A 27877-nucleotide genomic window follows, 5' to 3' on the forward strand; every position below is an offset into this window, starting at 1 on the left:
TTATTTACAATGACGGCCTTCCCTCGGCCAAACCGTAATTGTGCGCCGCCCTATGGGACCCCGAATCACGTCCCTTTGTGGTACAGCCTGGAATCGAACCAGGGTCTGTAGTGATGCCTCTAGCACTGAGATTCGGTGCTTTAGACCGATGCGCCACTCGGGAGCTTGTGAAATGCCCAGATAGCTGCTCAACTAGTGGCAGTAGTCACTGCCCAGCTCCCTGAACCGACACTACATGGTCAAAAGTATCTTGAACATCTAACATCTGCTTGTTGAACATCTAATTCCAAAATCACTGGCATTAATACAGAGTTGGTCAAACCTTTGCTGATATAACAGCCTACGCTCATCTGAGGATGCTTTCCATTAGATGTTGGAACATTGCTGCAGGGACTTGCTTCCATTCAGCCACAAGAGCATTAGTGAGGTCGGGCACTGATGTTGAGCAATTAGGACTGACTCGCAGTCGGCGTTCCAATTCATCCCAAAGGTGTTCGAGGGGGTTGAGGTCAGGGCTCTGCGCAGGCCAGTCAAGTTCTTCCACACCGATCTCAACAAACCATTTCTGTTTGGACCTCGGCTTTGTGCATGTCGTACTGAAACAAGAAAGGGCCATCCCCAAACTGTTGCCACAAAGTTGGAAGCACAGAATAGTCTAGAATGCCATTGTATGCTGCGGCGTTAAGATTTCCCTTCACTGGAACTAAGGGGCCTAGCCCGAACTATGAAAAACAGCCGTAGACCATTATTTCTCCTCCACCGAACTTTACAGTTGGCACTATGCATTCGGGCTGGTAGCGTTCACCTGGCATCCTCCAAACCCAGATTTGTCCATCGGACAGCCAGATGGTGAAGCACGAGTCAACACTCCAGATAACGCGTTTCCATTTCTGGCCATGGAAACCCATTTAATGAAGCTCCCAGCGAACAGTTCTTGTGCTGAAGTTGCTTGTAGAGGTAGTTTGTAACTAGTGAGTGTTGCAACTGAGGACAGACGCTACACACTTCAGCACTTGGTGGTCTCGTTCTGTGAGCTTCTGTGGCCTACCACTTTGCAGCTGAGCCGCTGTTGCTCCTAGACATCTGAATGAGACAAGATCTGATCACACAGTGGGCTCAGAGAGTGTTGAAGACCAGGATAAATCTATCCTGAGTTGCACTTCTTCCACCATGCCCATAATCCCATATGACCAGCCAACATCTCCCCATTACTAGCCTCACAGTTAAGCCAGGGAAAGCTAGTGTTGGACTTTGTGACAGCACAATGAGTAGAGAGAGCCTGGACAAGGAGCTGAAAGCTATCCAGAGCACCTCCTCATCTGCAAGTATCACTGATTTTCCCACATCTAAGGGAACACCCTCCTTCACGGACAGAACCCTTCGGGTCATTAAAGCACTGTAGGAAAGAGCTAGAAGTGGCACAACCAGCATTGTCTCCCAGTCAAAGGTGTTAGATAAGGTCACCATGGCAATATGTTGGCAGCGTGGGAGGATGCCGCTTCAGCTGAGAGAAAGCTTCAAGGCCCTTCTCTCCACAGGCATCCTCCGGCCATTCATAGACCAGCTGGTGGAGCAGATCTGCAGCTTCCTTCTGCAGAACAGCACCCCGGTGTCTTCTGTGGCCTGAATCTGCTCTCATGAGCAGAAGGCAGACAGGTGAGCTCCAGAGGGAGCCATCAGCAGAGGGATACTGAGGTCTATGCCTTCACAGAGCAGTCTCTTAAATCCCTTTGAGAGTACTTCCTCAAATACCTCCTTCCTCCACTAGGAGATACTGATGTGGCCTTCTGCTCTCCCTCTGTCAGATCCATTGTGAGTCTGACCACCCACTTCTCCTTCACATACAGGCCAGCTCAGGGTGTTCAAAGCCACTCTCCAAGATCTGCCAAGGATTAGTCAATTTCTTCACACGAGTGATGGCAAAAAAAATGGCTGAAACTCTGCCTCAGTCTTCCGGGCTCCAGATTACTGATGCAAGGCCGACTGGTGAATCGTAGCTCTCTTCCATCAATGAGAGCTGTAAAAGAAACTGCTAATTGCACTAACCCAGTTTGCGCTCAAAAAGGATCCCCAGGACAAGAAACCTGATCCCAACCAGAGACGAGCGGTCCAGTGGTTCCAGGCCGTCGACAATCCTAACCTCCCCACAGCCAAACCAGGGACAACTGAGGAGAGCAAGAAGATGTACTTTCTTCAAAGGCTTCAGGAAAATTAGCATCAAGAAAAAGTTAGAGCGTAGTGTCTTTAGGAAATGCAGAATGAGTTCATGTGTGCATGTAATCCGTGTGGGTAACGGATAATGTGACAATTAATTAAGTCAAGAGGAAAAAATACATTCCTGAAAATAGCAGAATAAATTGTCAGGTTAAATTATATGTTAATTGTCTTCCTCTGTTTACATGTACAGTAAACAATCAAGAGTGGCATCAAAGTGGATCCATCTCAGTCCATTCATGTTGAGACAGTCCCCATGCCCCTGCTGCTGCTGTGGACTATAACAGGGAATATCTCTCTCTCTTTGTGACAATATTCTCTACATACACAAACAATAGGGACCTTTTTCAAAATGTCTTACCAACCTGTGGTGTGGTGGTGGTGGTGATGTTGAATTGAAATGAATACTGAAAATAACACAAAGAGTGGTAGTGCTAATATTTGCTTTAATTTTCATTTCAAACCCTAAAGCAATTACCACATTAATCTGATCATCTGTCCAGGTGCAATACATACAATATTTGCTTGACTGATATTCCAAAAGGAATATTCCGTTTTCATTTTCCAGTGCTACAACACCACAGACGACACCAGCACTTGAAGAGAGTGTTTCCCGTGCGTATCAAAAAATGCTTCACCACCCAAAGGACAGCCAGCCGACTTGACACAACTAAGGGAAGCATTGTAGTCAATATGGGCCAGCATCCCTTTGGAACACTTAACACATTCTAGTCCATGCACCGACCAATTAAGGCTGTTCTAATGACAATGGAGGAAGAGGAGGGATCAGTATTAAGGTGTTCCTAATGTTTTGTCCACTCAGCGTTTTTATGTGTGAGATTCTTTATTGAGGGGGGTGTACTTTGCTAACAAACCTTCCCCTTGGGAAACGATTTAAATGGGAAAGTGTTGGGGTAAATAGTGTTGGGGTGAGAGTTACTGACTATACCGGCTGGGGGTCACGACATGCGAGCGGGTCGGGCTGGCTGAGCGGTCTGGCCGATCTATTGGTCACTCTGTATTTAAAACAAAGGATCTTTGTGGTGGCTGGATGGGCTGGGCGGCTCGGATGGCTCAGGTCGGTGTTACGTTTCGGACCCTACCATTATTTGTCAGTGTCATATTGATGCATTTGTAAATGCGTGCACATGGAGGTGTGTACGGGGGATGGACATGTGTCTTGGCGGGAGGATGTGCGTCTGCTTGTCCGCACGCATGGACATGGGCTCAGTAGGCCCGAGGGTAACGTGGCTCCTTACTTAAGTACTTCACAACACTGAACATGAATGTAGGAATGACAATTGAAAACAGCGATAGTCTTGAAAATACTGTTTCATCCAATGTAGGGTTCTAACAAAAGTCTGGAATGTGGAATTGTTTCCTTTTTTTTTAAGGGCATTTGTGTGCCTTGCACCAGATCCGTAACAAGGATGAATTCAAATGTATGACTCTTCAGTCAGGAGTACAAGCTGGTACAAGGGAGACACTGTACAGTAGGAGTCACGTTCTGTTACTCCCCTAGATACTGTCAGAGTCACTCCCTTAACACCAGGCTAAACTTCATTCCTGCCATACTGGATTGTGGGAAGGGAAGAAAAACAGGTACACACTTACATACAGTAGCTATTTTAAGTGCCAGTAGGCATCAAGTTTGATGGCCTTCAAATCATAAAACATTAGGCAAGAAAACAGAAACACATCAAGCTTGACCTGTACGTTCACCCTACAGAATATCCAAATGAAAAAGGTAAGCTATGAAGACCTGTCTTTTGTGCTACTGAATAACCTGGATGCTGCTGCTTTTAGTTGTCATATTTGGCATTCTTTGGCATGACAACAAGTCGAAAGGGGTGCTATAACAGAATCACTGGCACCCAGGCAAGTGTTATAGTCAACAGTAACCGTGAGCTCAAGGTCTAACTAGCCAACTGAGCATACTATCTTGTTACCATGGCTTTTGACCATGTTTAGAATGTCTGCTTGTATCAGGTACAAAATAATGAACGGAAGGGATTGACAGGAAAAGGAAACAGTATTATATAATATAGGATGCCGCCACATAAATAGATTTGGTGTCTCATTGTACAGTAATACAGAGCAGGTTAAAAATATGCAAGAAAAGTTTGAATATTTTAATAGCAATTCAAAATGCTCTGAAACTGCTCTGAATGCGTAGTATTGTTTTATATATTTTGTGGTGGTTAATTTCTTTACTATCAAATGAGGAGAGACAAACCTACCACACAAGTCAGAGGTATACTTAAGCTAAATCTTTAACCACTTCTAAATAAGGGAGCAGGTCAATACAACACACACACATAAAGTGAATAGATTGAGTGCTTTACGATAATGATGGCTGGTCGACGAATCACCCTCAGATGATTCGTTGAGAGCCCCGAGACAAAAGTAGAAAGGTATTTCATAGCCAAGATACATCCCTTTCAACCTGCATGACGAACAACAGAGGTATAGAATGGGTCACAAGATTAAGATTTGTATGAAAGATACTTATAATTCACAGCAGACAGTATTTGCTACAAAAACCGTTTTTATTGCGTAGAGACCAGTGTCTGGCCCCCCAACTCCGTACTGGAGCCATGTCTCCCTGGTACCGTATAGAACAGAAACATTAACTCCTGCTCTGGAATGAGGTCTCTAGGTTTTATCACCCAAAAGACATCATAAATCTCCCTTCAGTGTTATCTCCCAGAGGCCCATCCTCAGTAGAACACACACAGATGAGCGTTCCAACAACCCCTTATTCTGTTGCATAAAACACAACCATTTGATGCAATAATAGCATTATAACATAATCTTGTAAATTCCACCGTACTGTTGCCACAGAACCATCTCTAAGGTGAAAAAGAAAATATGTCAAGCCCATTGAAACACATTTTTATGCATATACAGTAGCTAACAATGATCAAAACACAGCTTGTTGTTTGATTTGAAGAGCATTTTGCCATCAAAGCCCCTTCAAATACATTAGGGGGATATGCCTCTGCCCCTGACAACGGGAGTGATAGAGTGCACGTTTAAATACTGTTGCAAACTCTTTCGCTCTTTGTCCTCAGCATTGTAAAATCTAAATAGCTCTGCAGATGTGATGGAAACACAGCACATCCTGGTCTGGCGTATTTGTCTGATCCTGGCCCTCTGTGAGTTATTGTTTTTTATAATCCACCAAGATACTGCCCTGTAAAAATAACTATGGTACAGTAACGTGTACATAAGACTTATAGTAATTCCTTGTCTATCTTTCCTCAGTGCCCCACCCGCACCAATGCCTGTCAGTGCATTTCCAGAACAAGGGTCTCCTTTATGTGGCTCTGGGGAGAGACCTGGTCCTGCGGACCCAGTTCCAGATTACACCAACAGAGAAGATCGTCATGGTGATTTGGGACCGCCAGACTGAGAAGGGTCAGGGACAGGTCAGGCTGGCCGATCACCAAGATGCACCTGGCAATCCTCTAGACCAGAAGGGGGCCTTATTTAGGGTGGAGAATATAAGATCATTTGACTATGGAGTCTACACCATCACTGTGACTGACCAGAAGGGGAACGAGCAATCAGCAAATATAGTTGTTCGAGAGATTGGTGAGAAACAGCTACACCAATAATTCTGGTCACTACCTAGATTTAGTTTGGGTCAAATACTGTGCAAACTAAAAAGTCAAATAACCTTGACATTAGCCTCAGTCACAGGCTTTCACCTCACCTTCCGAACAATGTGAGTGACGTCTGGGTTCCGAGGCTACCCTTATGTGGAGAAACTATGTAAGGGTGCAAAAACCAATGTAACTATATTTGGACTATTTGTTCTGCCTAACTTTTTCTCTCTCTCCCTCTCGCCTAGTTGCTGCTCCTGTGGCGTCTTTGTCGCTCCAGTGTGAGGTGGCCAATGACAGGGCACAGTGGGACAGCCCAGTGTTTTCCTGGTTGGTGGATGGGGTAGAGCTGTCCAATCAGACAGCCAATATCTCTGCAGATGGCAAGAGACTCGACGTGTCCGGAATGAAGGGCCACAACTACACCTGTGTTGTCAACAGCAGTCTGGGGACAAGTGTCACACACTACGTCACTGGTATACATGCGTTATGATTATTCATTATGACTATTGAGTTTTTTTTGTGTCTTTCATGCTTCTTTGCTGTTGCCTAGATTCTCCAACACCATCCCAAAGTAACCAATCCTGTAAGACTCTATGTGGTGTACTATTGAGCATCGTCCTAGTGCTTCTAATCACATGTGGATATCTCTACTGGTAAGATCACAGAACATCTCCCTGGCTTGTCTTTTACAGTAATATATTCATTTGGCACGTTAATAAACTCCTGGTATTGTTTTTTGGTACGTGCACTCTTTTGACATTGCTGTGTGTTATTAACAGGAAATGCGTACAGCGGAGGACGAATGGGAATACATGACCTTTAGGAGGTCCATCGCGTTCCGTTATCAGTCTTATCTATGACACTTTGTTACACACTGCACGATCACACAAGTCTTTGGCACATACGGACACAGTGATATGAGACGGTAATATTCTGTTGCAACAAGTCACAATACCAGACCAAATATCATTCCTATCAAGAGCTGTGGCCCTATTCGCCATCAATACAATATATTGAGATGCCTATTTATCAAATTAAATTGTATTGGTCACATACACATATTTAGCAGATGTTATTGCGGGTATAGCGAAATGCTTGTTATTGGTGTGTTTGTGGTATTTATTGTTGCGAAGTCCACACATATATTTTCACTAATTATGTCTTTGTATCTTTTTTTTTAAAGTACTGTATGCCATCACATTTACATTGTGCACATGTACAAATATGTTCAAATTAACCTAAACCTACTTTTGTGATGCCTATGTATGATATAAAGCAAATGGGATTTTATTTTTAAATTATTGTGACGGTGCATGTGTGCATTTAACCTATTTCATAACCTGTAAGGAAATCTTTGTAAGCGTCCACTTTGCTACACTTCCATAGGAGACAGTGAAGAGACATAGAAACACAGCAGTCTGGATGAGTGAGGAAAAGCACAGCACCACCTATTTAATAGCGCCATCTACTGGCTTGTTTTAGAAATTCCTCTATTCATAATATCACTTCAAATTGCAACTGGTTTGCAACATCCTACCTGACCGCTTGGAGGTGTCTGCATGGTCCTAAAGAACACTGTTGCCTCGTTTTGTGTGACATTCTAATGATAAAACTTGGGGGGGGACAAAAAAGCTCATTCAGAATGTGGGGGGGACATTTCGTACCTTGAATTGAAAATACTGTAGCGTATTGTTAATTGTTTCTGCTAATGTAGATAAGATGATTTAATTAAAGTCGCACTCCAGTCTCCTTTTCACCTGATTTACTTAAAAGGCACTTGGTGGTACAGGTATGTTCATGATATGGCACAAGTGGGGGGTGGGCCTTTCTGCATTTGTTCTCTATTGTTTCTGCAAGCAAGGGGGGAGACCTATGACATTAGAGGGCACTATCAGACCAACTCCTTGAATGGCCTACTCCAAGCACGAACCACCACATTTAACCTTGGCAAGGTGACGGGGAATATGGTAGAATACAAATAGAGTAGTAGTTCCCTTTAATTCCTGTAACAGCAAGGCAATCAAACAAGCAAAACGTCAATATCTAGACAAAGTTGAGTCGCAATTCAACAGCTCAGACATGACAGATGTGGCAGGGTTTTTCAGACAATCATGGACTACTAAAGGAAAACCAGCCATGTCGCCGAGACCGCCATCTTGCTGCCAGACAAGCTAAACACAATCTTTGCCCACTTTGAGGACAACACAGTGCCAATGAGTTGGCACGTGAGTATGACATTTAAACGTGTTAATCCTCGCAAGGCTGCCAGCCCCAGACGGCATCCCTAGCTGCATCCTCAGAGCATGCGCAGACCAGCTGGCTGCAATTGCCGTCACACTACCCTATCCCATCTGGACAAGAGGAATACCTTTGTAAGAATGCTGATCATTAACTATAGCTCAGCATTCATCACCATAGTACCCTCCAAGATCATCATTAAGCTTGAGCCCCTGGGTCTCAACCCCACCCTGTGCAATTGGGTCCTGGACTTCCTGACGGGCTGCCCCCAGGTGGTGAAGGTAGGAAACAACATCTCCACTTCGCTGATCCTCCACACTAGGGCCCCACAAGGGTGTGTGCTCAGCCCCCTCCTGTACTCACTTTTCACACATGACTGTGTGGCCATGCATGCCTCCAACTCAATCATCAAGTTTGCAGATGACACAACAGTAGTAGACTTGATTACCAACAACGACGAGACAGCCTACAGGGAGGAGGTGAGGGCTCTCAGAGTGTGGTGTCAGGAAAATAACCTCTCACTCAATGTCAACAAAACAAAGGAGATGATCGTAGAATTTAGGAAACAGCAGAGGGAGTACCCACCCATCCACATCAATGGGACAGCAGTGGAGAAGGTGTAACGTTTTAAATTCCTTAGCGTACATATCACTGACAAACTGAAATGGTCCACCCACACAGACAGTGTGGTGAAGAAGGCACAAAAGCACCTCTTCAACCTCAGGAGGCTGAAGAAATTTGGTTTGTCACCTAAAACCCTCACAAACTTTTACAGATGCACAATTGAGAGCATCCTGTTGGGCTGTATCACTGCCTGGTACAGCAACTCTACCACCCACAACCGCAGGGCTCACCAGAGGGTGGTGCGATCTGCGCAACGTATCATCGGGGGCAAACTAGGACAAAAAGGCTTCTCAACAGTTTTTACCCCCAAGCCATAAGACTCCTGAACAGGTAATCAAATGGCTACCCGGACTATTTGCATTGTGTGCCCCCCAACCCCTCCTTTTACACTGCTGCTACTCTCTGTTTATCATATATGCATAGTCACTTTAACTATACAGTGTCGCGGTAGGAGATAACAGGTGACTCACAGGCCCGCCGGACTGGCCTGGTTATGTATCCTGCCCTTTTATTCTGAGATTAGCCTTTGTGGTGCCTTTAGGCGTGTTTCGGGATCTTAGATAATATCAATCAGACTTAGAGTACCTCTCTCTCCCTTGTGGTACCTTTACCAGGCATCTTTAGTTCTCAAAGAGTAGACTCTTCAACTCGCCATTGCTCTATAGGATTCCCAAAGACTGGATAGATCCAGACATAAACCATATAAATCGGTGGCCAGCCGATTTACGATTGAATCCCTATTTACCTTTTATAGAGTAGACTCTTCAACTCGCCGTTGCTCTATAGGGTTCCCAAAGAGTAGACTCTTCAACTCGCCATTGCTCTTATAGGGTTCCCAATCACTCTAGTATCTAGACAAATGATTTACGATTTAATGCCTACACCCATCGGTTAATACTGCTTGAATATTAATACAGAGTATCTTTGCTTTTTACAATATAAATGAGTTGGCTGTCCAATCCTTTAAATTGTCTTTTGTGTAGAAACTAGACTTGTTCCCCTAGAACGGGAGTGTCAGAGGCGTTCTCTCCCCTGGGGTTTTGGGTCTAGTTTCTACTTTTTATTCTATGTTTGCAAGTCACACAGTTGTCACACATTGACCTGGTTGGTCGCCAAAGAGTATGTTCTTCCACTCACAATTTCTCCAGAGGCTTATCCAATCACTTAGTATCTGTTTCTCCTGCTAGAAGTTTGTACTATGATTTACTGATTAGTGAAGAGAACGGTTCGAGACAAAACCCCCTTATAACACCACTGTTGCTATTCATCCACCTCGGTTAGGAGGTGGATTTATTCAGCACGAGGAGTGTGGAGGGTAGTTGTCTCAGTATGTCTCGTTCAGAACTCAGAAGTCAAGAGATACACTTGTTCTAGAGTATGAAAGTCAGATATGTATCCATTTCTCCTACTAGAAGTTGCACTATGATTTACTGATTAGTGAAGAGAACGGTTCGAGACAAAACCCCCTTATAACACCACCGTTGCTATTCATCCACCTCGGTTAGGAGGTGGATTTATTCAGCACGAGGAGTGTGGAGGGTAGTTGTCTCAGTATGTCTCGTTCAGAACTCAGAAGTCAAGAGATACACTTGTTCTAGAGTATGAAAGTCAGATATGTATCCATTTCTCCTACTAGAAGTTGCACTATGATTTACTGATTAGTGAAGAGAACGGTTCGAGACAAAACCCCCTTATAACACCACCGTTGCTATTCATCCACCTCGGTTAGGAGGTTGATTTATTCAGCACGAGGAGTGTGGAGGGTAGTTGTCTCAGTATGTCTCGTTCAGAAATCAAAAGTCAAGAGGTACAATTGCTATGAGTATGAAAGTCAGATATTACCTTTTAGGTTGATGATAGTTGAAGTATCACGCGCTGTCTGTCGGTGATAAGTCAAGTAGCACGATCATGCCCTCTTAAGGAAGGCACTCTCCTTATATACTCTTTTCAGGACCAGGTCAGCTTTAGCGCTGAGTCATATTCTAACCTTGTGGCGAGCTATTTCTGTAAAGGTTTAGTTTGACATGTTACTGTGAAACATTACTAATGACAGATGCATCCTCTATCCCCAACTCTTGCATCAGTTTAACCCATTCAAATTCTACTGCTAGTCTAGCTCTTCCTCGTTCTGTCGATGGCCCGCTCTCTCCCCCTTCTAGGGATGGTGCCCGAATGCAAGGCATCTCCTCGGGCCAGCTATCCGGCCCCCAATCAAGAGGCGGAGCCGGTGGTGACGGTGTGTGCTGATCCAGCGAAGGAGGTGTCCTCAGAGCCCCTTTTTGTGCTACCGCATCAACATTCATGTACATACTACATCAATTGGCCCGACCAACCTCTGCTCCCACATATTGGCTAAGCGGGCTATCTGCATTCTGTCCCACCCACCACCCGCCAACCCCTCTTTTACGCTACTGCTACTCTCTGTTCATCATATATGCATAGTCACTCTAACAATATCTACATGTACCTACTACCGCAATCAGCCTGACTAACCGGTGTCTGTATGTAGCCTCGCTACTTTTATAGCCTCGCTACTGTATATAGCCTGTCTTTTTACTGTTGTTTTATTTCTTTACTTATCTATTGTTCACCAAACACCTTTTTTGCACTATTGTTTAGAGCCTGTAAGTAAGCATTTCACTGTATTTGGCGCAAGTGACAAATAAACTTTGATTTTATTTGAAACTACCTGCCCTCCAGAACACCTACAGCACCTAATGTCACAGGAAGGCCAAAAAGATCCTCAAGGACAACAACCACCAAGCCACTGCCTGTTCACTCCGCTATCATCCAGAAGGCGAGGTCAGTACAGGTGCATCAAAGCTGGGACCGAGAGACTGAAAAGCAGCTTCTATCTCAAGGCCATCAGACTGTTAAATAACCATCACTAGCACAGAGAGGCTGCTGCCTGCATACAGACTTGAAATCATTGGCCCCTTTAATAAATGGAACACCATTCACTTTAATAATACCACTTTAACAATATTTACATATCTTGCATTACTCATCTCATATGTATATTCTGTATTCAATCAAATTTATCAATCAAATTTATTTTATATAGCCCTTCGTACATCAGCTGATATCTCAAAGTGCTGTACAGAAACCTATCTATCTATAGAAATACTATCTATTGCATCTTAGCCTATACCGCTCTGTCATTGCTCATCCATATATTTATACATTTTTATTCCATTCCTATACTTAGATGTGTGTATTAGGTTTTTATTGTGGAATTTTTAGATATTGCTTGTTAGATATTGCTGCATTGTCAGAACGAGAAGCACACGCATTTGCGCTACACTCGCAATAACATCTGCTAGCCATTTGTATGTGACCAATAAAATGTGATTTGATCAAGTGTTTTACCGTTAAGTGTGTGTACATTACTGTATTTATACGTGGGATATTGTTTTTCAACATGAAAAGTTTTTTTTTTAAACAGCTGGTGTGCGTCTTTAAGGAATAGCTTGATATTGTTGTAGAAAAACCCATCATCATAACCCGAATAATAATGAAGACCATCTCATGTGTCCAGTTTCAACCCAAAAAATGTTTTTAAAACACCAAAAAACTACAAAGCACATTTTTGAACACAACATTCCAACGTTGTTAACTTCACCTTGATAGAACACTATTCTAATTGTATTTACTATTTGCTTATTGTGTCCAAACCTTGGTGTCAAAGTTTGTGTCCGGACAATATGATTTGTTGCGTTGGCATTTGAAAGGCTGCTTGGACACAAATAGATGAAGGGGGAGGAGTGATAATCAGTGGGATCATTTTACAACAGAATACAATAGAATCCACTTGTTTAAACACAGCTGAGTGGTGGACTTTATTGTGCAGGAAAGGGGAAATTGCACCGTGACGTCCAAGTACCTAACTGAGTACAAAGTCCTGCACCAGACTGCAGTCTATCAGAGCAACTTTAAATTCACTCCAGCCTTTTCTTTGGGTTGTTTTTGATGGTTGACATTTTTCTGTTCTATTTGCTAAAGGATTTTTTTGGTTTTTATATTGTAAAACTGCATCCAAGCTTCCTGGAGTGCCGTGCCCTACCCCTGGAAAGTGGGCTTGTTTTTGAATGAATGCACTCTTGCCACTTCCAGACTCATAATCTCTGACTCCAAATCCATGTTACTGTTGGGAAGGTAAGTGCATTTCAAACTGCTGCTGACTTAACTCCAGTGCAAGTCATTGCCTAAGCTTAAATATAGACCGGTTACTTAAGGCAAACTACTAAGTCAGACTTTGAAAAGGAAGTGAAACAATGACCTCATCTTTGGAAAACTGGGTCTCTATCGGTCTCTTATCAGAGAAGTCACGGGAACCCTCCAAGACCAACGTCCTCTCAGTCTCTCAGACTCTGTCTGTTATTCTCTCGCTCTCTTTCAGGTGCCATGAGGCTGCAACACTGCCTCTCCTGGAGCCTCTCTTTGCTACTTCTGCTCTTGTGTAAGTGTATCATGTTGCACAGAAGCACTATGTAAAAATGTCGCACTACTGTATCTAAGTGTATTGGTGCAACCAGGTGCAGTGTATTTGACTGCTCTATTTGACCATTTGTGTATGTTGTATTTGCCATATTAGTATTGAACTGATAGGTTATCAGTAGTCTCACGTGACAGCCTTAACATTTGGTTCTGGGTGTCGGGATTACATGAACATTGATTCTCAAGTTTTTCGGTTTGTGTGTGATACACTGTCTTCAGTGCACACTCAACCTATGTCGTAGTTGCTTGCACCACACTTTTGAAAGAAAACGGTTTGAGTTCAAAGCCAAGGAATATAGTACTATTGTAAAACTTTTTCAGGACTCTGTATTTCAAAGATAATTTATAAAAATCCAAATAACTTCACAGATCTTCATTGTAAAGGGTTTCAACACAGTTTCCCATGCTGTTTCAATGAACCATAAACAATTAATGAACATGCACCTGTGGAACAGTCGTTAAGACACTAACAGCTTACAGACGGTAGGCAATTAAGGTCACAGTTATGAAAACCTAGGACACTAAAGAGGCCTTTCTACTGACTCTGAAAAACACACACAAAAAAAAGATGCCCAGGGTCCCTACTCATCTGCGTGAAAGTGCCTTAGGCATGCTGCAAGGAGGAATGAGGACTGCAGATGTGGCCAGGGCAATAAATTGCAATGTCCATACTGTGAGACGCCTAAGAAAGCGCTACAGGGAGACAGGATGGACAGCTGATCGTCCTCGCAGTGGCAGACCACGTGTAACAACACCTGCACAGGATCGGTACATCCGAACATCACACCTACGGGACAGGTACAGGATGGCAACAACAACTGCCCAGGTTACACCAGGAATGCACAATCCCTCCATCAGTGATCAGACTGTCCACAATAAGCTGAGAGGCTGGATTGAGGGCTGTAGGCCTGCTGTAAGGCAGGTCCTCACCATACATCAACGGCAATGTCGTCGCCTATGGGCACAAACCCATAGGCATCATCGGACTGAGCTTGTTTTTATTGCAGGCAATCTCAAAGCTTTGCGTTACAGGGAATACATCCTCCTCCCTCATGTGGTACCCTTCCTGCAGGCTCATCCTGACATGACCCTCCAGCATGACAATGCCACCAGCCATACTGCTCGTTCTGTGCGTGATTTCCTGCAAGACAGGAATGTCAGTGTTCTGCCATGGCCAGCGAAGAGCCGGGATCTCAATCCCATTGAGCACATCTGGGTCCTGTTGGATCGGGGGGTGAGGCTAGGGCCATTCCCCCAGAAATGTCCGGGAACTTGCAGGTGTCTTGCTGGAAGAGTGGGGTAACATCTCACAGCAAGAACTGGCAAATCTGGTGCAGTCCATGAGGAGGAGATGCACTGCAGCACTTAATGCAGCCGGTGGCCACATCATATACTGACTGTTACTTTTGATTTTGACCCCCCCCCCCCCCTTTGTTTCAGGGACGACACATTATTCAATTTCTGTTAGTCACATGTCTGTGGTACTTGTTCAGTTTATGTCTCAGTTGTTGAATCTTGTTATGTTCATACAAATATTTACACATGTTAAGTTTGCTGAAAATAAACGCAGTTGGCAGAGGAAGTTTCTTTTTTTGCTGAGTTTACATGTCTAGAACGAGCCAAGGAGCATGCAGCTCTGGTCATCTGAGGTGATTGAGACAATAGGGTGTGTTTCAATATGCGTCTTCTGAGGAAATGATGTCTACTTCCCTTTGTGTTTGATGGAGGTTTCCACAGAGGTTATGTGATGTAACAACAAAGCTTGACAAACATCACGTCAAGCAGAACTGTCATGTGCTCTGTTTTTATTATTATCATTTTTTTTTTTTACCTTTATTTAACTAGGCAAGTCAGTTAAGAACAAATTCTTATTTTCAATGACGGCCTATCAGGGAACAGTGGGTTAACTGCCTGTTCAGGGGCAGAACGACAGATTTGTACCATGTCAGCTCGGAACTTGCAACCTTCCGTTTACTAGTCCAATGCTATAACCACTAGCCTACCCTGCCGCCCCAGTCACTGGTTGACGACCCGATGAAAGTCCTCTTCACTCCATACTCAATATAAATGTGAGCAATCATGAGCTAAGTCATGAAAAGCATAGAAACCAACCGTATCAGTAGAGGCTGGTGTCATTTTAAATCGGAAGACAGGCTCATTGAAATGGCCATTCGTTCCACTCTTGCCAATACAATGAGCCCTTCCTCCAATTTCTCTCTCTGTCAGCCTCCATCGAAGGTTGGTAAGGTATTGATTTCCAATCACCCCAGGCAATACGATAACAACACATGATCATGCTTCTGTCCCCAGTGACTTGTGGGTACCAGTGCGTGTCGGTCCACTTCCAGACCCCGCAGCCGGTCAATGTACTCCCAGCTGGACGTCTAGTTCTCCAGGTCCAGATCGACCGCGATCCCAAAGAAAAGATCTCCATGATAACCTGGTAGCGGGAGCCAGAGAACGCAAAAAACCCCGGGAATCCTGGGAAAATGATGTTGATTACGTTCTCCGGTCAAGAAAAACGCTTGGACAGGCGTCTGAGTCTGGAGCAGCAAGGGTCAATACTGAAGCTAGAGGGCTTTGGCGTGGCGGACAGCAGAGTGTACATCGTGACCGTCACTGACCAGGCTGGCGTCAAGACCTGTGCACAGTGTATCGTCAAGGAGTACGGTACGACGATCAACATGGTCTCATTAGAATATATACAAATTGTGACATTTAACCGTTGTTCTATGTCACCTATGCTGACTTATTACTTAAATGTAACTATAATGAGGTGTTAGTTATGTGACAATACAGCTGACAGACTTTCTGATTACGTTGCTGTTTTAAATACATTCATAGACATTCCTTCCTGTCCCCTGGAGTTATGTTCTTATAGAGGAATAACTGTTGGGTCAGTTCTGCCTCAGCTCATTCTTTGTCTTTATAATATAAATATATGCTTCACTGCAGTCCAACACTCAACTTTGAGTCGGTAATATTTAAGGTTATCAGTCCAATGACGGTCTCGCGCAATCCCTCTTCAATAGTTCCAAGCTCTATATTTTTCTCTGTCAAATGTATTCTTTCTAAGTTTCTGATCTATTTTCTCCTCACAGCCTCATACTTCTCAAGTCACCACCACCAAGCCTCAGTGGACAACACGCTCAACTCACCCTGTTACTTCACAACACAACCAACCTCTGTTCTCTCTCCACTCTGTCCCTCTCTCACCTCTTTGAGACAATTTTCAGTTGCAACTTCCAAGTCTCACCTTTCTCACACCTGGTCTCCTTCTCTGTTCTCTGTCTCTTGTCTTGGCTGTGCACCACCCCTCAGTGAGTGGAGCAGTGCTAGCTTTTCTACTGTGGAGGCACGGTCACACACACTGACAGTCACACAGTGCAGATACACATTTCATTTTGAGCTACGGTACGTAATGGAAGATAAAGCCGTATATAGCAAGGAAACAGAGGTCGCTGACAGACGGCAGAAGGGAAAAGATAAAAGAAATGTAAAAAAATAAATAAAAGGGATAGATAACTCAAAATGGGAAGCTACGATATCACATCAAGGCATTGCACGCTTGACATTGTCAGTTGATTATTTTGTTTATTCTATCAGTGCAGTATATGGGCGGCAGGTAGCCTAGCGGTTAAGATCTCTGGTTCAAATCCCTGAGCCGACTAAGTGAAAAATATGCCGATGTGCCCTTGAGCAAGGCACTTAACCCTAATTGCTCCTGTAAGTCACTCTGGATAAGAGTGTCTGCTAAATGACTACAATATTTAAACAATTCAGTGTGTGGTTGTATTTACACATATTAGAGCTTCTGTTGGTTTCTGTTCAGGAGACACGGGCGATACAGTAACAGAGGAGAGAGGCTTCAGGAGCATTTTGAGGACAACTAGTAATGGTGAACCATTGATTACAGTACCCAAGTACTTTCGCTACACTCCCCAACTCAAAGATGGACTCATGAAAGGACAGTAAGTGTGTAAAACGCTTTGGGAGGAGCTTCCTTCCCTGTGAGCAGCAAGACCTTTCAGTGCATTGGAACAATGTGGAAAGCGAACTGCTTTGTTGGCCAATTGACAAGTTCTAAAATTGGAAATATCAACTTTTTCCCAGTGTGTTGCCTATTTTTGTAGTAGCTATCATTTTTACCCCGCCTCTCATTATACTGAACTACACTAGACATTCTTACCCCGCCTCTCATTGTACTGAACTACACTAGACATTTTTACCCCGCCTCTCATTGTACTGAACTACACTTGACATTTTTTTATAGAACGCTCTAAAATGATTCATTTTAAAAACAATTCCTTATTCTGTAATTTTTCTGCATTGTAAACATATTGTATATTTTGCTGTGTATTCTTTGTAGTAAAAAGCAGTTTTTAAACTGTGTGAGGCTTCAGTTAAATTGGTCGCTATTGTAAATCCACAATTCAGTCAGGGAATGGGAGTCAAAGTACAACCGCTCCATACGTGGTGAATTTCAAAACGCTTTACAGCCATGAATAAAAGGGTGCTTGCGTTCATGCGTGTGTGTCCACCTCATCAGAACATCTCTCTGGTGAAGCCGGGGATGGGGACAGTGACTCCAGGGATGATCTTGACTGTCTCGGCCTCAGACAGGACCTCCAGGTGCTGGCGGATGTGGTCGCTACGCTGCTCCAGCTCCAGGGCCTCCTGCTTCCTGGACAGATCCTCACCCATACAGGCCTGTTGCTCCTCTAGGGACTGCAGAGAGTGCCTGGTACACAGGGTCACAGAACAGCAACACAGGGTTAGATGGTGGGGGGGGGGGGGGGGGGGGGGGGGGGGTCCTTACATTAAACAGCAATATGCTATGAAAGGCAGCACATCATATGTTCAATATGCTGTGAAAGAGTCATACGAGGTGGATATATGACGTGCTCACTTTCACAGCAACTCAATAACACATACACTCACCTAGACTTGGCTAGATTCTGCTGTAACACTTCTATGGTGGCTCCCAACTGCTTAGCCTCTTCCACCAGTCCAGAATGCACCTACAGAGATCACAGAGTCATGGTATGGACACACATTATATACTGAACAAAAATATGAACGTAACATGCAATTTAATTGATTTTACTGATTTAGAGTTCTTAGAAGGAAATCAGTCAATTAAAATACATTCATTCATTTAAGGTGGCTGGTCCAGGTGGCTGGTCTCAGACGACCCTGCAGGTGAAGAAGCCGGATAAGGAGGTTACACGTGGTCTGCGGTTGTGAGGCCGGTTGGACGTACTGCCAAATTCTCTACAACTACATTGGAGGCTACTTATGGGAGAGAAATTAACATTCAATTCTCTGGAATCAACTCTGGTGGATAATCCTGCAGTCAGCATGCATATTGCACACTCCCTCAAAACTTGAGACATCTGTGGCATTGTGGTGTGTGACAAAACTACACATTTTAGAGTGACCTTTTATTGTCCCCAGCACAAGGTGCACCTGTGTAATGACCATGCTGTTTAATCAGCTTCTTGATATGCCACACCTGTCAGGTGGATGGATTGTCTTGGAAAAGGAGAAATGCTCACTAATGAGGAAGTAAACTAATGCACACATTTGAGATAGAAAAAAAAAATGCACATGGAACATTTCTGGTATATTTTACATCAGCTCGTGAAACACGGGACCAACACTTTACATGTTGAGTTTATATTTTTGTCCAGTATACTATGACCAACAGAGACACTGCTCCTTTTCCATGACAAAATCAACCTTTACAACAACTCAGGTCCTCTGAAGGGTCAATCTGCGCAGGCTTTCATAAAACAAATGTCTGAACACACAATGACCCTCCAAGACCAAAGAATACCCATTCCTGCTTTACAAGTTAGAATCAACCATAGAAATAGAATGAGTAGAACGAACATTGCCATTCAAGTTAATTTCCCTTGACGTGTGGACCAGCGTTCATAGTGAGTGTACTGTCAAATTGCCCTGGATTGAGGGGCTTTTTCCGCATTCCAGTAATTATATTATTATGGTTCTACCTGGTCTCTGCAGAGGTCCACTCCGGGCCTCGAGTTCCTGTTCTCCAGCCTGGTATGGACCAGCTTCAGGGGACACTCTGTAGCCAGCAGATCCTGCTCAAGATGATGGATGTCCCTCAACAGCTCTGTGATCTCCTCTCTGGTCTGGTGGGACAGACAGAGCCAAAGGATCACAGAGTCAGCACTGAGAAGCCTGAGAAACCTCCAACAGCTAAAAAGGGCCGTCTAGAATTGCCCTCTTTGCTTTCTAAACTCTATGCTAGTCAATACTACCTTATCACCATCTATGCTCTCTATGGTTCTTGGTCTAGCCTTTAGCTCTCACACAATAGCTGATTCATTCATTCCACTTCTTGTTCGGATCTACTGTATATATGATGTTACTGATCCAGAACACATTCATGAGAAACCTAGGCGATCTGCCTTCCCTGCATTGACCCCAGTCTTATATAATCCCACCCTGTGCATTCCAGACACTGCTATTGTTATTGCCTCTGGACTTCCTTACCAGGACTATATGTATTCATGTCTATGGAGACGGATAGGGCCCAGTGGAGCGCTAACAAAGGAAAATGGCTGTGCTTCTCTGATTAGAAGGGAGATCAGTTGAAGGGTGGAGAGAGCAGCTTTAGGTCAGTGACGGGGGGGTCTAATGGGTTTAGTGGATGTATAGCATGAGAAGGACCCAGTGTAAGAACTAAGCATGTCATTAATGCTTAACAAGAGCCTTTCAAAGGCTTAGCTCTTGATACAAGGTGGTACATTTAGTCAAAACAGTATTTTGCATTGAAATACATTTTCCATTGTGCACCCTAATGAGCAGGACTCCGTACTCACAGCCGTGTGCTGCCAGTGCAGCCGACTACAGGCCTGCTGGAGCTGGTGGGCCCTCTTGCGCAGGTTGAACCCAGTGGTGACCCACTGCCCCTCCAGGTCATTCTGGCTCTAAAGGGACATAAGAGATGGGGGGATCAGACACCACACAGAGGAGAGAGATGAGTAAGAGTCTTATGGTGCAGTAATAAGGAATATGTGGCTCGCATTCAGAAAGTCTCAGAGTAGGTGGGTTGATATAGGATCAGTCTTGCCTTTTAGATCCTAATGAATAAGATTATATGGACCAGGGGGACCTGATCCTACAGTATATTACCACTCCTACTCTGAGACACTCTTGGAGAGGATGATCTTGCTATACTTAGTCAGATACACATCAGTTTATGAAAATGGCCAATCATGGCAGTTTTTTTATTTTTTATTAACATGTCCTTTAAACTTATCCCAAAAACATGCTTATGATGTTTTCAAAAGGTGATAACAATATCCTCTTCAGACTGTGTGAGTGAGAATACCAGCAACCCTCAGGAACACATTACTACAATCCCCTCGTAAAGATGATCTTCAGCATTTATTGATCAGACTCCCGTTCCTGTTGAATGCTTCTGTACTGTATATCGATCAGGATGATATTCCTCGGATACAGTTTACACCGCTTCAGCCTGAGCCAAAAAAAACAAGTGCTACCTCATGCCTTTGAAATAAACCCATATGTCCTCCTCAGCTTAAACAATCCCCGACACCAGCATTCCAATAAAACAGTTACTGAAGTCCACTTGCTGGTGTCTTTGCAATTCATTCATGTCCATAATTATTGGCACCTTTGATAAAGATGAGCAAAAAAGACTGTATAAAAGAAATAATACAAATTCTGAGCTATATTGTATATAATATTTGACCATAGCGTCTGACCATAGCACCGCCTGGAGTTTGATGAACGCCATTGGCAATTGAATTGGATCCAGTGCTATTTGGCCACATATACAGCATATACAGAAGCAGTGAATTTGGAAAGAATTCAGACCCCTTAATTTTTTCCGCGTTTTGTTAGGTTACAGACTTTCCTAAAACGGATACCAAAAAACAAATCCTCATCAATCTACACTCAATACCCCATAATGACAAAGCAATTTTTTTTTGCAAAAACAGAAATATCATATTTACATAAGTATTCAGACCTTTTACTCAGTACTTTGTTGAAGCACCTATGGCAGCAATTACAGCCATGAGTCTTCTTGTGTATGATGCTACAAGCTTGGCACACCTGTATTTTGGGAGTTATTCCCATTCTTCTCTGCAGATCCTCTCAAGCTCTGTCAGGTTGGATGGGGAGCGTCGCTGCACAGCTATTTTCAGGTCTCTCCAGAGATGTTCAATCAGGTTCAAGTCTGGGCTCCGGCCACTCAAAGACATTCAGAGACTTGTCCCGAAGCCACTCCTGCGTTGTCTTGGCTGTGTGCTTAGGGTCATTGTCCTGTTGGAAGGTGAAGTCTGAGGTCCTGAGCGCACTGGAGCAGGTTTTCACCAAGGATCCCTCTGTACTTTGCTCCGTTCATCTTTCCCTCGATCCTGACTAGTCTCCCAGTTCCTGCCACTGAAAAACATCCCCATAGCATGATGCTGCCATAACCATGCTTCACCGAAGGAATGGTGCAAGGTTTCCTCCAGATGTGACCATTGGCATTCAGGCCAAAGAGTTAAATCTTGGTTTCATCAGACCAAAGCTTGTTTCTCATGGCCTTTGGCAAACTCCAAATAGGCTGTCCTGTCATGTGCCTTTTACTGAGAAGTGGCTTCCGTCAGGCCACTCTACCATAAAGGCCTGATTGGTGGAGTGCTGCAGAGATGGTTATCCTTCTGGAAGGTTCTCCCATCTCCACAGAGGAACTCTGGAGCTCTGTCAGAGTGAACATTGGGTTCTTGGTCACCTCCCTGACCAAGGCCTTCTCCCCCGATTCCTCAGTTTGGCCGTGCGGCCAGCTCTAGGAATACTCTTGGTGGTTCCAAACTTCTTCCATTTAAGAATGATGGAGGCCACTGTGTTCTTGGGGACCTTCATTGCTGCAGAAATGTTTTGGTACCCTTCCACAGATATGTGCCTCGACACAATCCTGCCTCGGAGCTCTATGGACAATTCCTTCGACCGCATGGCTTGGTTTTTGGCTTGGTTTTTGCTCCGACATGCACTGTCAACTGTGGGACCTTATATATACACACACACGAGTGTGCCCTTCCAAATAATGTCCAATCAATTGAATTTACCAGGTTGTACAAATATCTCAAAGATGACAAATGGAAACAGGACACACCTGAAGCTCAATTTCGAGTCTCATAACAAAGGGTCTGAATACTTGTGTTTTTACTTTTAATACATTTGCAAAAATGTCTAAAAACCTGTTTTTGCTTTGTCATTATGGGCTATTGTGTGAAGATAGATGAGGATTTATTTTATTTAACACATTTTAGAATAAGGCTGTAACGTAACAGAATGTGGAAAAAGTGAAAGGGTCTGAAAACATTCCGAAGGCTCTGTATAGAGAAAAGTATCTCATACCTACGGTCAAATATGGTGGTGGATCTTTGATGTTATGGGGCTATTTTGCTGGTACTGGGGCCCTTGTTAAAGGTCAATAGCATCATTAACTTTTTCTTTTTACCAGGACATTTTAACCCAAAACCTTGTTTCCTCTGCCAAGAGACTGACACTTGGCCGGAAGTGGATCTTACAGCAAGACAATAACCCCAAGCACTAATCAAAATCCACAAAGAAATGGTTAATTGACCACAAAATCAACATTTTTCAATGGTCATCTCAGCCTCTGGACTTACATTTACATTAGTCGTTTAGCAGACGCTCTTATCCAGAGGGAGTTACAGGAGAAATTAGACTTGAACCCCATTGAAAACATGTAGTTTGATTTGAAGAGGGCAGTCCATAAGCACAGATGGAGGATATTAAGGATCTGGAAAGATTCCGTATGGAGGAATGGTCTGAGATCCCTCCCAACGTGGTCTCCAATCTCATAAAACATTTTAGAAAAAGGCTCAGTGTCATTATCCTCTAAAGGGGAGGGTGCTGGAGCACTGAAAACAGGCGTGCCAATCATTTTAAACCCCATCTTTGTGAGTTTTTTTTTATTAGTTGTTAAACATAATCTCTATATCTGAGCAATTGTATTAGTATAAAATAATACATTTTCCACCCCAAAAATGTGCATGCAATATAGCTCAGTACTTGTATTATTTATTTTATACTGTCTTTTTTCTCATCTTTATCATGCTGCTAATAATTACAGACCTGACTGTATATATATATTTTTTAATTGTGGCATATCAAGAAGCTGATTAAACAGCATGATCACTACACAGGTGCACCTTGTGCTGGGGACAATGAAAGGCCACTCGAAAAATGTGCAGTTTTGTTACACAACACAATGCCACAGATGCCTCAAGTTTTGAGGGAACGTGCAATTGGCATGCTGACTGCAGGAATATCCACCAGAGCTGTTGCTAGAGAACTGAATGTTAATTTCTCTACCATAAGCCAATGTAATTTCTCTATTGGAGGCCAACGTAATTTTCGAGAATTTGGCAGTATGTCCAACTGGTCTCATAACCGTAGACCACGACGTGTAACCACGGTAGCCCAGGACCTCCACATCCAGCTTTTTCACCTGAGGGATGGTCTGAGACAAATCACCCAGACAGCTGATGAAACTGTAGGTTTGCACAACCGCAGAATTTCTGCACAAACTGTCAGAAACCATCTCAGGGAAGCTCGTCGTCCTCACCAGGCTCTTGACCTGACTGCAGTTCGGTGTTGTGGCCATAGAAGGAGACGTGGAGAAGTGTGCTCTTCACAGATAAATCCCAGTTTCAACTGTACCAGGCAGATGGCAGACAGCGTGTATGGTTTGCTGATGTCAACATTGTGAACACAGTGCCCCATGGTGGCAGTGGGGTTATGGTAAAGGGCAGGCATAAGCTAAGGACAACGAACACAATTGCATTTTAGCGATGGCAATTTGAATGCACTGAGATACCGTGACAACATCCTGAGGCCCATTGTTGTGCCATTCATCTGCCACAATCACCTCATGTTTCAGCATGATAATGCACAGCCCCATGTCATCAGGATCTGTATACAAAATGTCACAGTTCTTCCCTGGCCTGCAAACTCACCAGACATGTCACCCATCAAGCATAATTGGGATGTTCTGGATCGACATGTTCGACAGCGTGTTCCAGTTCCCGCTAATATACAGCAACTTCACAAAGCCATTGAAGAGGAGTGGGACAACATTCCACAGGCCACAATCAACAGCCTGATCAGCTCTATGCAAAGGAGATGTCACACTGCATGAGGCAAATGGTGGTCACACCAGATACTGACTGGTTTTCTAATCCAGCCCCTACTTTTTTTTTTTAAGGGTATCTGTGACCAACAGATGCATATCTTTATTCCCAGTCATGTGAAATCCATAGATTAGGGCTTAATGTATTTATTTCAATTGACTGATGTCCTTATATGATCTGTAATTCAGTAAAATCTTTGAAATTGTTGCATGTTCCTTTAATATTTTTGTTCGGTGGTATATATTTATTTTCAAAGTATTTTCATTCTATTCAAATGGGGCTAGCATGAAATGAGAGGGGAGCCAGAGGAGGGAGATGCAGAATAGGGTATGGGCCAGGATTTGTACCCATTCTGGCTCCACCAGCCTCAGGCACATATACAGTTTGAAATGGGCAGCAAGCATATTATGAAAATACAGTCCAAAAACACTTAGAAATACCAAACATCCCTTTTTTTATTAGTTTGTTATGGGAGTTGCCCTATATGCCTAATGGAATACTTTTCCATACTGGGTAAAATGGTCTCTGACCGTACATCCACACGAGCCCCCACCCTCCCCAGTCTCCATTCCCCGACCCTGACTTCCTGTGCTACTAATAACATGTATCGCTCTCCTCCTCCCCCAATACACAGATGGTTCCACCCACACATTATTTTCTAGGAGTAGGTTTAAGTTGCCCCTAGACACTGATCTAAGCTCAGTCTTGTGTTTTGACCTCTAATGGTTAAGGTTAGGATTTGGGGAGGGTAAACTAATCCTAGATCAGTCCTCTAGCACCTGTATCCTTGTAGAGGTCATCGTCTCCCTCAGCTGTAGGGAAGCCTGCATCTCCTCCTCAGCCCGGGTCACGTTGTAGTGGGTGAACTGCTCCCACTCTTGGTGTGTGGAGGCACTGCAGGGTACAAGACAATAAATCAGCCACAGTTATACATTGGTAAGTACTGTACACTACAAGTACTGTGTTATAAATTAGAAAATGTTTCAGGTTTAGAGGATCAGTTGAGGTTTAGTGGTTCAAATGAACATAATTCAAGATTTAGGTAAATGCTGAGAATTGGTCTGCCATTGAGTGTTCTGCTATCTGAACACCAATACAAAGTATTTAGGGGTGACGACTATGTAAAACAAAATTCCTAGAAATATCCAGTATAATTTCACTCATGATCATCTCCTTTATTCTACACATGTTGACTTAGTAGGTTGACAAGGCACTACTCTGCTCCCATCCTTACCTAATGGGTACGTGGGTGGGGTCAGGCTTGAAAGATATGTCAGGTGACCTGTCTGTGAGTGACAGGCATGATAGGTCCACATCCAGGGCTTCAGTCTTGTTGGATAGGTCAAAGGTCAGCTGTTGGTGGGCTTCCTTGAGACAGCTTGAAGTTAAAAGGAATAAACTTTATTGATGCTACATTGCTAAGAAAGGAAATTAGATGTATCACCCGCATAGAACTATAGACACGCAAGCATACATCAGGAGATCCTATTAAATTACTAGAGGGGATATATCATAAACCCTCAAAGCTCCAGAACGGTATGATAATGGCAGCCGTTTTGGTCGGGGAGAAATCCAAATGGAATGAATGGCAGTAGAGGCATACATGATACATTTCCTGCTTTTACTTATGCAGGAAAATAAAATAAAGGCATGAGATGTATCAGAAATTGTGTAAAAGAATTGTCAACCTAAAATATTGTCATATAATTATGAATACAGTTTACACAGGTTTTAGACCAATTTTCTGTATAAATAGCCTCTAAAATATCATCAACTGATTTCAGCCAGTGTATGGCTGTGGATTGACTGCATTGTTTGTATGGAATATTGGCAGTTAATTTGAAAAAATAAAACTGTCTGGCTAGTTAGCTAATAAACATACTGTGAAGAAAATCTTTAAATTGATTGTTTTCACAATATTTTAAAATCACAGCACTGGCTGCCCAACTCCCTGACCAAAATGGCTAACTTTTATACTGTCATAAGATAGTTAATGTCCATTCTAGTGTTCTAATTCCTAATTATATGCATACATCAGCACACATAGGCTACAGAACGCAGTGGAATGTTAATGAATCCTGTCAAATTTGCTGCAATTCATCTTAATGAAGCAATGGTGAAATGAAATCAGGACGACACATATGCCTCCAATTGTCAGTACCATCCACCCGTTTCGGTTTCACATCGCATTATCCTTCATTTTTAAGAGCAACACAGCTGCCTGTTAGATAGAAACCCTTTATCTTCCATGGATCAATTAAACCATATCCCGAGACACAACCAAAGACCTTCGGCAGTTAAATCTCTATCCTGTCTTACCAGAGCTGCTCGAAGGCCTTGCTGATGTGCTGCTGCAGCTCTTGCTGCATGGTGTCAATCATCTGTGCCTCCCTCTTCAGCTGGCCCTCCAGAGGGTCACTGACCAGCTCGCTACCCCGCCGGCCCTCTCTCTGGGTCAGACACTCCACTACCACTTCCAGGGGCATGGCCGTTTCTGCCAGGGCCCTCTCTGTCTCTTCCTTCACCTGGGAGAGAGACAGAGACAGACAGACCGGGTTGACAATACAGTTTGTACTAAACGCCCAAGGTCGATCCGCTAGACAATTAAACATGTGTTCTATCATTCATTGTCAACCAACACACATACTTCCAGAAATAACACCCCTCAGGCATAATTAGATTATGATTATCTTACTTAATAAGGGTAGGATTTGGGTAGAGTAGACTGCACCAGACTACACAACAATACATACAAATAGCATAGTAGAAAGTGGATTCCCAAAGGTCCCTAGAGTTAACAAATTAGGGACACTGACAGATTCTGTTCTGTGACATGCGTACTACAGTATAAGTGTTGATGACGTTTTAGGTTAGTAAATTGATTTGAACATTAAGTAGTTTTCCCACATTTCCTGCCATAACAAGTATTAGTGACCTGTGTCAGAGCTTTGATCTCTCTCTCCATTGCCTGTACGCAGAACTGCAGTCTGTCCTTCTGCTCAGTGACCTCATTGATCCTGTCAACCAGCCTGTCTCGGCTGTCACTCTCATCCCAGCGTGTCTGACAGAGAGACGGAGAAGAGTCCACAGTCACACACAGTATTACTTTGTTATTATGGGGTATAGAGGTGAACATGAGTTGGTCATCTCTCTGTCAATGCATTCCCTTCTGGCCGGCATCAGGCATTCATAACAGTCCCTTATCTCTCCATCTCTGTACCTTACAGGCTGTCTGGTGCCTCAGGGCCCGCCCCTCCTGCCTTGTCTGCTGTGAATGGTGGCGTTGATGCTCGGCGGTGTCCGTGAGTAGCTTGTTATTGGTCTCCCAGTCTGTCACCCAGTAACGCTGACCGGGCTTCCTACTCGTAGTGGCCATTCCTACTAACATAAATAGACAGCTTGAATTGAGTTAGTCAGTCAAAGGCTGTAGAGACCTACCTGTATGCAGGTCTAGATACAAAGAGAAATTCCTTTCCACTAAAATGA

At 43.6% G+C, this 27877-nt stretch overlaps 2 protein-coding genes and 1 long non-coding RNA gene across 3 annotated transcripts; 2 read left to right on the plus strand and 1 right to left on the minus strand.

Moving 5' to 3' along the window:
• Nucleotides 1-3736: 3736 nt before the first annotated feature.
• LOC110488747 lies at nucleotides 3737-7570 on the plus strand. Its single transcript, XM_021561090.2, has 6 exons — nucleotides 3737-3961; nucleotides 5289-5372; nucleotides 5482-5811; nucleotides 6071-6298; nucleotides 6376-6478; nucleotides 6605-7570. The coding sequence occupies exons 2-6, from the start codon at nucleotides 5321-5323 to the stop codon at nucleotides 6639-6641; spliced, it is 750 nt and encodes a 249-aa protein (XP_021416765.2). The 5' UTR covers nucleotides 3737-3961; nucleotides 5289-5320; the 3' UTR covers nucleotides 6642-7570.
• A 4943-nt stretch (nucleotides 7571-12513) lies between these two features.
• Nucleotides 12514-16698, plus strand: LOC110533753. The gene is made up of 4 exons (XR_005034524.1): nucleotides 12514-12842; nucleotides 13087-13146; nucleotides 15495-15854; nucleotides 16286-16698. It is a non-coding gene; the product is annotated as an uncharacterized LOC110533753 (long non-coding RNA).
• Nucleotides 16699-17729: 1031 nt separating this feature from the next.
• LOC110534917 (tektin-2-like) lies at nucleotides 17730-27767 on the minus strand. The gene is made up of 9 exons (XM_021619837.2): nucleotides 27612-27767; nucleotides 27327-27452; nucleotides 26711-26916; nucleotides 25626-25769; nucleotides 25169-25285; nucleotides 20039-20144; nucleotides 19202-19345; nucleotides 18126-18205; nucleotides 17730-17925 (listed from the first exon to the last, which is right to left on the minus strand). Exons 1-9 carry the CDS (start codon nucleotides 27765-27767, stop codon nucleotides 17730-17732), a joined length of 1275 nt encoding a protein of 424 aa, XP_021475512.2.
• Nucleotides 27768-27877: the final 110 nt, after the last annotated feature.

The sequence above is a fragment of the Oncorhynchus mykiss genome, chromosome 2 (assembly GCF_013265735.2).
Source record: "Oncorhynchus mykiss isolate Arlee chromosome 2, USDA_OmykA_1.1, whole genome shotgun sequence".
In the NCBI taxonomy this organism is placed as follows: Eukaryota; Metazoa; Chordata; class Actinopteri; order Salmoniformes; family Salmonidae; genus Oncorhynchus; species Oncorhynchus mykiss.

What these genes read in the sequence shown, in the direction of transcription:
- LOC110534917 (XM_021619837.2), bottom strand. Translation starts at nt 27,767, where the DNA reads ATGGCCACTACGAGTAGGAAGCCCGGTCAGCGTTACTGGGTGACAGAC. An exon ending in AAGGCCTTCGAGCAGCTCTG is followed by an intron (nt 25,770 to 26,710) that starts GTAAGACAGGAT and finishes TTTAACTTCAAG; the next exon opens with CTGTCTCAAGGAAGCCCACC. An exon ending in ACCTCTACAAGGATACAGGT is followed by an intron (nt 20,145 to 25,168) that starts GCTAGAGGACTG and finishes GTCCCTTTAGAG; the next exon opens with CCAGAATGACCTGGAGGGGC.
- LOC110488747 (XM_021561090.2), top strand. Translation starts at nt 5,321, where the DNA reads ATGGAAACACAGCACATCCTGGTCTGGCGTATTTGTCTGATCCTGGCC. An exon ending in TTGTCTGATCCTGGCCCTCT is followed by an intron (nt 5,373 to 5,481) that starts GTGAGTTATTGT and finishes ATCTTTCCTCAG; the next exon opens with TGCCCCACCCGCACCAATGC. An exon ending in TATAGTTGTTCGAGAGATTG is followed by an intron (nt 5,812 to 6,070) that starts GTGAGAAACAGC and finishes CCTCTCGCCTAG; the next exon opens with TTGCTGCTCCTGTGGCGTCT.